Source organism: Ranitomeya variabilis, chromosome 6 (genome assembly GCF_051348905.1).
Source record: "Ranitomeya variabilis isolate aRanVar5 chromosome 6, aRanVar5.hap1, whole genome shotgun sequence".
Taxonomy (NCBI): Eukaryota; Metazoa; Chordata; class Amphibia; order Anura; family Dendrobatidae; genus Ranitomeya; species Ranitomeya variabilis.
In genome coordinates, this window is record NC_135237.1 from 319,978,106 (window position 1) to 319,990,603 (window position 12,498).

The window sequence follows — 12,498 nt, forward strand, 5'->3', positions numbered from 1 at the left end:
TAATTCCGGTTTAGTCAGGCGTTGTTCAAGGGCACCCATTTCATAAACTTGGATCAATTTGCTGATTTATAATGGAAAGATATTTTTGAAATCAACCGAGCTTTAACCACTAAATGAAAAAAATTTACTTTTAATATGCGGTCCATGTGAAATCCGACAAAACCATGGATCAAACTCAGACCAATGCTATTCTATAGGGCCGTGCACGTCTCATTTTTTCCTCTGACCAAGGAAAAAAATGCATCATACCTAAGGTGGATTCAATCGGATTGCACTCAGCCATGCAAGTCAGTATGTCGATAGAAAACAAATTAGACTACATTCGGATGGCATCCGAGTGCAGTCTGATTTTCAAGGACTGACAATGGAGAAGATGGGAGAATTTTTTTTACCCATCTTCACCTCATAGAATGTCAGAGTTGGAAGGAACCTCCAGGGTCATCATGTCGAACCCCATGTTCAAGTCAGGATTCACTAAACTATCTTAGACATATCTGTCCAGCCTCTGTTTGAAGACTTCCATTGGAGGAGAACTCAACACCTCTTGTCTCGTGGCAGCCTGTTCCACTCATTAATCTCATTAATCACTCTCACTGACAAAGTTTTTGCTAATATCTCTAATATCCCTTTCAGTTTCATTCCATTGATTCTTGTGTTTCTATGTGCAAATGAGAATAAGGTTGATCCCTCTACACCGTGACATCCCTTCATATATTTGTAGACAGCTATTAAGTGTCCTCAACCTGCTTTTTTGCAAGCTAAACATTCCCAGATCATTTAACCGTTCCTCATAGGGCATACTTTGCAGTCCGCTCACCATCCTGGTAGCTCTTCTCTAAACTTGCACCAGTTTTTCAATGTCTTTTTTAAAATGTGATGCCCAGAACTGGACAGAGTATTCCAGATGAGGCCTGACCAAGGAGGAGTAAGGTGGGATAATTACTTTTTCGTGTTCTAGACTCTATGCTTCTCCTAATACATCTTAGAACTGTATTTGCCTTTTTTGCTGCTGCATCACACTGTTGACTTATGTGCAGTCTGTGATCTATTAGTATACCAAAGTCTTTTTCACACATACTGTTGCTTAGTTCTATTCCTCCCATTCTACAGATGTAATTTTCTTTTTTCTTGCCCAGATGTAGAATCTTGCATTTCTCCCTGTTAAATACTATTCTATTAGTCGCTTCCCATTGTTCTAGCATAGCTAGATGCTTCTGAATCCTCTCTCTTCTCTAGTGTTAGCTATCCCTCCTAGCTTTGCATCTTCGGCAAATTTCATTAGTTTACCTTCAGTTCCCTTATCTAGATCATTTATAAAAATGTTGAACACCACTGGGGCCATTTGAGAAAATCAAATCACACTATGATCACACTCTGATCAGAGTGTGATTAGTATAATTTATTTATTTTACTCACTTATATAGAGCCATTCATTCCACAGCACTTTACAGACATTATCGGCACGGTCGCCATCCGGGCTCAATATCTAGATTCACCATCAGTATGTTTTTGGAGTGTTGGAGGAAACTGGAGAACCCAGAGGTAACCCATGCAAACATGGGGAGAACATACCAACTCCTTGCAGATGAGGTCCATGGTGGGATTTGAACACAGAATCCCAGAAATGCAAAGCTGTAGTGCAAACAACTGAGCTACTGTGCTGCCCTAAAGGTACCTTCACACTAAGCGACTTTACAACGATAGCGATCCGTGACGTTGCAGCGTCCTGGATAGCGATATCGTTGTGTTTGACACGCAGCAGAGATCTGGATCCTGCTGTGATATCGCTGGTCGTTGCTGAAAGTTCAGAACTTTATTTGGTCGTCAGATCGGCGTGTATCGTCGTGTTTGACAGCAAAAGCAACGATGCCAGCGATGTTTTACAATGGTAACCAGGGTAAATATCGGGTTACTAAGTGCAGGGCCGCGCTTAGTAACCCGATATTTACCCTGGTTACCATTGTAAAAGTAAACAAAAAAAACACTACATACTCACCCTCTGATGTCTGTCACGTCCCCCGGCGTCCGCGCTGCTGCTCAGAGCTTCCTGCACTGAGTGTGTCAGTGCCGTCTGGAAAGCAAAGCACAGCGGTGACGTCACCGCTCTGCTGTTAGGGCCGGCGCTCACACAGTGCAGGGAAGCGGACGCCGGGGGACGCGAATGTAAGTATGTAGTGTTTGTTTTTTTACATTTAACACTGGTAACCAGGGTAAACATCGGGTTACTAAGCGCGGCCCTGCGCTTAGCAACCCGATGTTTACCCTGGTTACCCGGGGACTTCGGCATCGTTGGTCGCTGGAGAGCTGTCTGTGTGACAGCTCTCCAGCGACCAAACAGCGACGCTGCAGCGATCGGCATCGTTGTCGATATCGCTGCAGCGTCGCTTAGTGTGAAGGTACCTTAAGATCAGACAGATTCTCCCAGATAAGATACAATACAGTGCTTTAACCCTAGCCTAATTCTGACAATGAAAGAGCCCATACTTGCCTTGAAGTTGGCTCTGCATTTTCTTTTTTTCTGGGTCCTCTGAATCTCCATCATCACTTTCATTTCTAAATAAGAGAGATATATGTAATGTAATTAAACTGTAAGTACTTTATATTTCAGACTAGAAGATTCATTTAAAAAAAAAACAAAAAAAACCTCATGTTAAAAAAATGTGTGCATCTTAGAATCCAGAGGCAGCTTCCTGTGATGGAGAAAATAGCTGACACAGCATCCTTCCAGATCACAGAGAGAACTGCCCTCTCTCCTCCCGTCTAACAAGGAGTTCTGTAACCGATGGAGTACAGGAGAGGAAGCTACCGGGAACTGAATGGAGGCTGCAAAAGCTGAGCAACTGAAGGAACTTCCACACGAGCAATTCTTACAGCAAAACTGCAAAATGTGGTAATGAGTAGTGTGTACATTTTTATGTAGCAGAGCGGTATGTGTTTATAATGAGTCTTTATTTATTATGTATAAAATATAATTGGCCAGAGGTAGGGGGATCTTATTATTGCCTGCTATAGCAGAAAGTGAGGCAGTAGTTGCTGAAGTGAATTAGCCAGCGCTGAATATTATGATCATACACTGTAGCCAGCTCACTGTATAACACTCTGAAAAGAGACAACAACAATGGATTTATTACCTCCCTATTCTATCCTAGTACATTAAAATGAGTGATAATGCCCCCTCCACTTTACAGCAACATGGAAGTTTTCATCAATAGGATTTTCTGTTGCCTAAACCTGGGGTGCGTCTTATGGTAAGGTGCATCTCATAGTCCAAAAAAAATATGGTAGTTGTATGCAAGGATCACTAAAACATACTATGACACTGGCAACATAATCAGACCCAAGACGCAACGCCAATAAATGTTATTGTAATGTTTTATGTGGTCCCATTTTTTTTTTTTTTTTTTTTTTAGATTCATGTAAATGTTTTTGTAATGCCGCAGTTTTCAGAAGTACTTTTCAATGCAGCAAGACACAGCACACTCATTGCTTGTGTACTAAACTTTATACAGCATAAGGTTGCCACAACATCTGACAGAAGCTGCCGACATTGGATGGGTCACTGAACCCTTATCTTTCCCAACATCATCTGTGCTCCAAAAGATAACCTCCTGTCCATCCTGTATGGGAGCTACTTGCTCCGCTCTTCTTGATGAAAACACGAGCCATATGGACCGGAAGGTTGGGAGAGAGATGCTGTCAGTTAAACAAGCATTTGAATGACGGATGTCATATGTCTGGCTAGCAATTTAATGTAGCACTAACGGAATGGAAGCAGAGGAATACGATACAGCATATCAGACCAACGTTACAAGAAATGTAGTCATGGGAAACAAAAAACAACAACAACAAAAAAAAAACCACGGCACATGGGTCATGCCACCTTACCACTAGTTCTTCATATCTATTATAAGGAGGACCCCAATAATGCAGCACTGACTTAGGGTGCCAAGATCTACTCGCAAATAAACACATTCTGATATCAGACCCTGCCAATTATACAGAAATATATTGGGCTGCAAAAGACACTGCTCAGTTCCTCCTGTATAAACCACTGATATACTGTACAAAGTGCTCCTTCTCTTTAAAGAGTTGTTCTCCAGAAACTGCAGTATTCAATACAGTTCTGTGTCATTGTTGCTACAAATATAAATACTGTATGTACTCGAGTATAAGCCGACCCCCCTAATTTTGCCACAAAAAACTGGGAAAACTTAAATACTCGAGTATAAGCCTAGGGTGGAAAATGCAGCAGCTACCGGTGAATTTCAAAATTAAAAATAGATGCTCCATACCGTTCATTATGGCCCCATAGATGCTCCACATAAAGCTGTGCCACATATAATGCTCTGCACCGTTGCCCCATAGCTGTGCCATATATATAATGCTTTGCACTATTGCCCCATAGCTGTGCCATATAGTGCTCTGCACCATTGCCCCATAGCTGTGCCATATATATATATAATGCTCTGCACCATTGCCCCATAGCTGTGCCATATATATATATATAATGCTCTGCACCATTGCCCCATAGCTGTGCCATATAGTGCTCTGCACCGTTGCCCCATAGCTGTGCCATATAATGCTCTGCACCATTGCCCCATAGCTGTGCCATATAGTGCTCTGCACCGTTGCCCCATAGCTGTGCCATATATATATATATATATATATATATATATATATATATATATAATGCTCTGCACCATTGCCCCATAGCTGTGCCATATATATATAATGCTCTGCACCATTGCCCCATAGCTGTGCCATATAGTGCTCTGCACCATTGCCCCATAGCTGTGCCATATATATAATGCTCTGCACCATTGCCCCATAGCTGTGCCATATATATATATATATAATGCTCTGCACCATTGCCCCATAGCTGTGCCATATAGTGCTCTGCACCGTTGCCCCATAGCTGTGCCATATATATATATATAGTGCTCTGCACCGTTGCCCCATAGCTATGCCATATATATATATAATGCTCTGCACCGTTGCCCCATAGCTGTGCCATATAGTGCTCTGCACCGTTGCCCCATAGCTATGCCATATAATGCTCTGCACCGTTGCCCCATAGCTGTGCCATATAGTGCTCTGCACCGTTGCTCCATAGATAGCTGTGCCATATAGTGCTCTGCACCGTTGCCCCATAGCTGTGCCATATAGTGCTCTGCACCGTTGCCCCATAGCTGTGCCATATAGTGCTCTGCACCGTTGCCCCATAGATACTCCACATAAAGCTGTGCCATTGCTGCTGCTGCAATTAAAAAAAACAAACAAAAAACACATACTCGCCTCTTGCTTGCAGATCCTCGGCGTCCCGTCCCGGCGTCTCTCCGCACTGACTGATCAGGCAGAGGGCGGCGCGCACACTATATGCATCATCGCGCCCTCTGACCTGCACAGTCAGTGCGGAGAGACGCCGGGAAGATGGCGCGGCGCCCGGCGGGTGGAACGAGGGAAGGTAAATATGACATACTTACCTGCTCCCGGCGTCCCGCTCCTTCCCCCGGACAGCTGGTCTTCGGTGCCGCAGCCTCTTCCTCTGTCAGCGGTCACCGTTACCGCTTCATTAGAGAAATGAATTATGCGGCTCCGCCCCTATGGGAGGTGGAGCAGCCTATTCATTTCTCTAATGAGCGGTCCCACGTGACCGCTCAGGGGAAGAGCTGCGGCACCCGGAGACTGTGGGACGGGCAGGGGGAGCGCCAGGAGCGCCGGGACTAGGTGAGTATATGACAGTCCTCACCCGCCGACCCCACCACCGATCATGACTCGAGTATAAGCCGAGAGGGGCACTTTCAGCCCAAAAATTTGGGCTGAAAATCTCGGCTTATACTCGAGTATATACGGTACATGCTCCGGACTATTTACGGATACAGAGGAACTTCACATCAATTAATAGTGGATAAAAAGATCATAAATGGTGGAATTCAAAACTACAACTCATCTCAAAACACAAATATCACCAATGGCGACATCTGTGTCCTAACTTCATATAAACTGAAGACATCTTGAGAAAATATTTCAAACAAACACAAACCCTTTCTCTTCAGCTCGAGGAGCTCCTTCCTTTACTGGTTTCGGAGGCGCCTTTTCACTTTTCTTCAGGTAGGCTTTCAGCTGTTCTGCTCGGTCCAGATATTCTATGCACTTTGACCTGATGCTCTGTTTTGCTTTTTCACCTTGTGATTCATCTAGAAAACAGTTTTTATTAGTCACACATAAAAATACAAAAATATTCCTTTATGCAAGGTAAAACAATGTATTGGAATCAAATTTACAATAAAGCTGTCATTCTGCAAGACAAAAAACTCTAATTACGTTAGATCTAGGTAGTGTACAAAAAACGTATACACGCAGAATGGAAGGATATAGGTTTTCATTTATTTATTTATTTATTTTTTTTACACTTCGCTATTTCTTTATTGTAACTTTAGGATATAATAGGAAACAATGTACATGGATGTTATATACAGAAGCTTGGGAAGTCTCCCTAACATTATTATTATTATTTATTGTTATAGCGCCATTTATTCCATGGCGCTTTACATGTGAGGAGGGGTATACATAATAAAAACAAGTACAATAATCTTAAATAATACAAGTCATAACTGGTACAGGAGGAGTGAGGACCCTGCCCGCGAAGGCTCACAATCTACAAGGGATGGGTGAGAGTAGTTAAGAACAGCTCAACCATATTTTATTTGGTACCCATTCCAGTAGAGTGTAACATTTTACTCCAAGTAATGGCACTGCCAGCTTCACCTACCTGTACCATAATATATAAATATGGCTGATTGATATCTACCTTTAAGAGAAAGAGGAAAGGTGATAACTAACAGGAGGGCCCCTCTGTTATCCTAATGGGATAATGCCTTTAGCCTTCACATTGTAACCTAGACTGGGAAAATGTAAGCTGGACTGGTTGCTAATAAACACACCTGTTAATCCGTTGGTTCTATTGCATTTTTTTTCTAATAATTAGGCCTACGGTACTTTAGGTCATAGTTCATCACATCACTATTCATATATATATATATATATTGTAAGTCATGTCTGATGGCTCTTAATTTTATTGTTCATGTTTATTACTACTATAAGCTCAATTTTTTTTTTTTCTTTTAGAGGGGTGCATTTTAGGCTATGTGCACACCATATTTTGCTATAAAGCTGAGGTATGCACTGACTGCCTATAAAGTTTGATCTTTGCCACTGACTAATATAGTTAAATATTAAAACAAAAATAAACCAAAAACAGCACTTGTTTGGATTCTGCTTTTTGACCAAATAGAAAATGTATCGTCCATCCAGAATTACTGTATGCTTTTTTTCCCCCTCAATATAAGTCAATATTAAAACGATCCAATTCTTAGCAGTATATGCTTTTTTTCAATTAGCTGTGGAAAACACATACTATATATACTCGAGTATAAGCCGACCCCCTTAATTTTGCAACAAAAAACTGGGAAAACTTATTGACTCGAGTATAAGCCTAGGGTGGAAAATGCAGCAGCTACCGGTAAATGTCAAAAATAAAAATAGATACCAATAAAAGTAAAATTAATTGAGACATCAGTAGGTTAAGTGTTTTTGAATATCCATATTGAATCAGGAGCCCCATATAATGCTCCATGCAGTTATGGCCCCATATAATGCTCCATGCAGTTCATTATGGCCCCATAGATGCCCCATATAATGCTCCATGCAGTTCATTATGGCCCCATAGATGCCCCATATAATGCTCCATGCAGTTCATTATGGCCCCATAGATGCCCCATATAATGCTCCATGCAGTTCTTTATGGCCCCATATAATGCTCCATGCAGTTATGGCCCCATAGATGCCCCATATAATGCTCCATGCAGTTCTTTATGGCCCCATAGATGCTCCATATAGCATTGTGCCACATGTAATGCTACTGCACTAAAAAAAAAAAAAAAAAAAAAAAAAAAAAAAGACATACCTCTCATCGCTGCCCGCTGCTCCTCAGCGTCCCGTCTCTCCGCACTGACTGTTCAGGCAGAGGGCGGCGCACACACTAATACGTCATCGCGCCCTCTGACCTGAACAGTCACAGCAGAGGACGCGGAAGACGGGGCGGCGGTGGAACGAAGGAAGGTGAATATGAAATAACCTGCTCCCGGCGCTCCTGACGCTGGTCCCTGCCTGTCCCATGGTACCGCAGCTTCTACCTGTAATGAGCGGTCACATGGTACCGCTCATTACAGTAATGAATATGCGGCTCCACCCCTATGGGAGTGGAGTTCATATTCATTACTTTAATGAGCGGTACCAGTGACCGCTGAACAGGGGAAGAAGCTGCCGCTCCCGGAGACCGTGGGACATGCAGGGACCGTGTTAGGAGCGCAGGGAGAAGGTGAGTATTTGACAGACGTCGAACCCCCTCACCCGCCGACCCCCCCCGCCTTCCATGACTCGAGTATAAGCCGAGAGGGGCACTTTCAGCCCATTTTTTTGGGCTGAAAATCTCGGCTTATACTCAAGTATATACGGTACTTTGTTTTTCTGTGTTCATTGTTTGAAATTAAAAGCAGAATCGAACCGAAATGGTAAGAGAACCAGAGTATTCGACCATACTTCCCAGTCTTTGTTGGGAATGATGCAGCTAATAAACCTCAACCAAGTTGTGTGAATGGAGACAAAGGACTCCGAAAGACACTTATTTTTTCAACAGCTTCTATCATGGCTCTAACAGTTTTTTCAGGTACATTTGTCTCTTGTGCATGCTGCCAAAGTTTAGTGTCCCCCCCCCAAAAAAAAAAAAAATAAATATATTATACTAGCTGTTTCCAGCCAGCTAACGCTCGGCACGTTCATTGCTATCTATTTAACGCTGATGATGATTAAACTAAAGTAAATAAAGACAACATTCAATAGCGCTTACGCAGGTGGTAAATTAACTTAAAATGAAGTTAATAATAATAATCATAAAAAATCTGAATAATACTAATACGTAATGTGTGGGGACAGAGCCTCGTGTGGTAATGTGGTGGGGGGGCGGGATTATGCGCGGTAATGTGGTGGGGGGGCCAATGTGGTGGGGGGGCGGGATTGTGCGTGGTGATGTGGTGGGGGGGCGGGATTGTGCGTGGTGATGTGGTGGGGGGCGGGATTGTGCGTGGTGATGTGGGGGGCGGGATTGTGCGTGGTGATGTGGTGGGGGGGCGGGATTGTGTGTGGTGATGTGTGGGGATTGTGTGTGGTGATGTGGTGGGGTGTGGGGATTGTGTGTGGGGATTGTGTGTGGTGATGTTGTGGGGTGTGGGGATTGTGTAATGTGGTAATGTGGTGGGGGGGCGGGATTGTGCGTGGTGATGTGGTGGGGGGGCGGGATTGTGTGTGGTGATGTGGTGGGGGGGCGGGATTGTGTGTGGTGATGTGGGCGGGATTGTGTGTGGTGATGTGGTGGGGGGGCGGGATTATGTGTGGTGATGTGGTGGGGGGGCGGGATTATGTGTGGTGATGTGGTGGGGGGCGGAGCTACTGTGCAGGGGGCGGGATTAGCGAGTAATCACGATGAGATATAGATATATATACCGTATATACTCGAGTATAAGCCGAGATTTTCAGCCCAAATTTTTGGGTTGAAAGTGCCCCTCTCGGCTTATACTCGAGTCATGATCGGTGGTGGGGTCGGCGGGTGAGGACTGTCATATACTCACCTAGTTCCGGCGTTCCTGTCGCTCCCCCTGCCCGTCCCACGGTCTCCGGGTGCCGCAGCCTCTTCCCCTGAGCGGTCACGTGGGACCGCTCATTAGAGAAATGAATAGGCTGCTCCACCTCCCATAGGGGCGGAGCCGCATAATTCATTTCTCTAATCAGCGGTGCCGGTGACCGCTGATAGAGGAAGAGGCTGCGGCACCGAAGACCAGCTGTCCGGGGGAAGGAGCGGGACGCCGGGAGCAGGTAAGTATGTCATTCACCTGTCCTCGTTCCACACGCCGGGCGTCGCGCCATCTTCCCGGCATCTCTCCGCACTGACTGTGCAGGTCAGAGGGCGCGATGACGCATATAGTGTGCGCGCCGCCCTCTGCCTGATCAGTCAGTGCAGAGAGACGCCGGGACGGGACGCCGAGGAGCTGCAAGCAAGAGAGGAGTATGTGTTTTTTTTTTTATTGCAGCAGCAGCAATGGCACAGATTTATGTGGAGCATCTATGGGGCAACGGTGCAGAGCACTATATGGCACAGCTATGGGGCAACGGTGCAGAGCATTATATATATGGCACAGCTATGGGGCAACGGTGCAGAGCACTATATGGCACAGCTATGGGGCAACGGTGCAGAGCACTATATATATGGCACAGCTATGGGGCAACGGTGCAGAGCACTATATATATGGCACAGCTATGGGGCAACGGTGCAGAGCACTATATGGCACAGCTATGGGGCAACGGTGCAGAGCACTATATATATGGCACAGCTATGGGGCAACGGTGCAGAGCACTATATATATGGCACAGCTATGGGGCAACGGTGCAGAGCACTATATATATGGCACAGCTATGGGGCAACGGTGCAGAGCGCTATATGGCACAGCTATGGGGCAACGGTGCAGAGCACTATATGGCACAGCTATGGGGCAACGGTGCAGAGCATTATATATATGGCACAGCTATCTATGGGGCAACGGTGCAGAGCATTGTATATATGGCACAGCTTTATGTGGAGTAACGGTGCAGAGCATTGTATATATGGCACAGCTTTATGTGGAGTAACGGTGCAGAGCATTGTATATATGGCACAGCTTTATGTGGAGTATCTATGGGGCAACGGTGCAGAGCATTGTATATATGGCACAGCTTTATGTGGAGCATCTATGGGGCCATAATGAACGGTGCAGAGCATTATATGTGGCACAGCTTTATGTGGAGCATCTATGGGGCCAGAATAAACGGTATGGAGTATCTATTTTTAATTTTGAAATTCACCGGTAGCTGCTGCATTTTCCACCCTAGGCTTATACTCGAGTCAATAAGTTTTCCCAGTTTTTTGTGGCAAAATTAGGGGGAGGGGTCGGCTTATACTCGAGTATATATGGGATATATATATATATATATATATATATATATATATACACATATACATACATATATATACACACACACACACACACAAATACATACATATGGTACTAGATAGTGGACCGGTTCTAACGTATCGGGTATTCTAGAATATGTAGGTAGTACATTGCACAGCCACGTAGTACATTGCACAGCTATGTAGTATATTGGTCAGCGACGTAGTATATAGCAGAGCCACGTAGTTTATTGTAGAGGCATGTAGTATATTGCACAGACACATAGTATATAACAGAGCCACGTAGTATATTGCACAGTCGATGTAGTACATAACAGAACCAACACAGCCACATAGTATATTGGACAGCTACGTTGTATATAAAACAGAGCTCGTAGTATATTGCACAGTCACGTTGTATATTGCCGAGCTACATAGTATATAGCACAGAGATGTAGTATATAACACAGCCCACGCAGTATGTAACACAGCCCACATAGTATATAGCAATATGGGCACTATATGCGTGGTTAAAAAAAGACTTAAAATAAAATATAAACATATACTCACCTTCCGAAGGCCCCTTGAAGTCCTGGTGCCTGTGTGCGGTGCACGCGGCAGCTTCCAGTCCCAGGGTTGGTATGAGCGCAGGACCTGTGATGACGTCGCGGTCACATGACCGTGACGTCATGGCAGGTCCTTCTCGCATAGCATCCTTGACACCAGAACCTGCCGCTTGCACTGCCGAGGACAGCGCGTGACGTCGGAAGGTGAGAATAACCTTTTTAATGATTATTGTTATTTGTAACATTAGATCTTTTTACTATTGATGCTGCATACACAGCATCAATAGTAAAAAGTTGGACACTCAGGGTTAATAGCTGCGTTAACGGAGTGCGTTACACTGCGGTCCATTAACGCTGGCATTAACCCTGTGTCAGCGCTCAGTGCTGACTGCAGGGTAGTAAAGCAGCGGCCATTTCGCTGCCAGACTATGGCCGTTGCTGATTGGTCGTGGCAATGGTCGTGGGCGTTTAGCCACGACCAATCAGCGACTTGGATTTCCATGACAGACAGAGGCCGCGACCAATGAATATCTGGGACAGACAGAGACAGACAGACAGACGGAAGTACCCCTTAGACAATTATATAGTAGATGATGCAATTTCCTGCGTTTTCTGAACCAAAACCTCATACCTGTGTTTTTTGCACTTACTCATTTCTTTCTATAGGTGAAGAAACACTGCAATAATGCAAAAACGCAGCAGTTTTCCAATTCAGTCAGCAAAAAACAAACAAAAAAAACAATGTGTTTCCATGAGATTTCTGAAATCTCATGGCTTTCGCTGGTACTGGAAAACATTGCTACTTTTTTGTATGCAAATTAAGCTAAAACAAACATTGCTAAGGTAGCCGTAGGCCTGAAAACATGTTAAAAACTTGAAGGTTTTTTTCCC

The 12,498-nt window shown here is 44.4% G+C and overlaps 1 protein-coding gene across 1 annotated transcript in view; it reads right to left on the bottom strand.

The window, feature by feature from the left end:
- The window catches only part of VPS4B (vacuolar protein sorting 4 homolog B), a 43,484-nt gene that overhangs the window by 11,350 nt on the left and 19,636 nt on the right, over positions 1 to 12,498 (bottom strand). Inside the window, exons 3-4 of the mRNA XM_077269751.1 lie at positions 6,044 to 6,197; positions 2,489 to 2,553 (exon numbers count right to left, since the gene is read on the bottom strand). Coding sequence (XP_077125866.1) covers positions 2,489 to 2,553; positions 6,044 to 6,197 — 219 coding nt within the window. The remainder of the gene's footprint in view (positions 1 to 2,488; positions 2,554 to 6,043; positions 6,198 to 12,498) is intronic.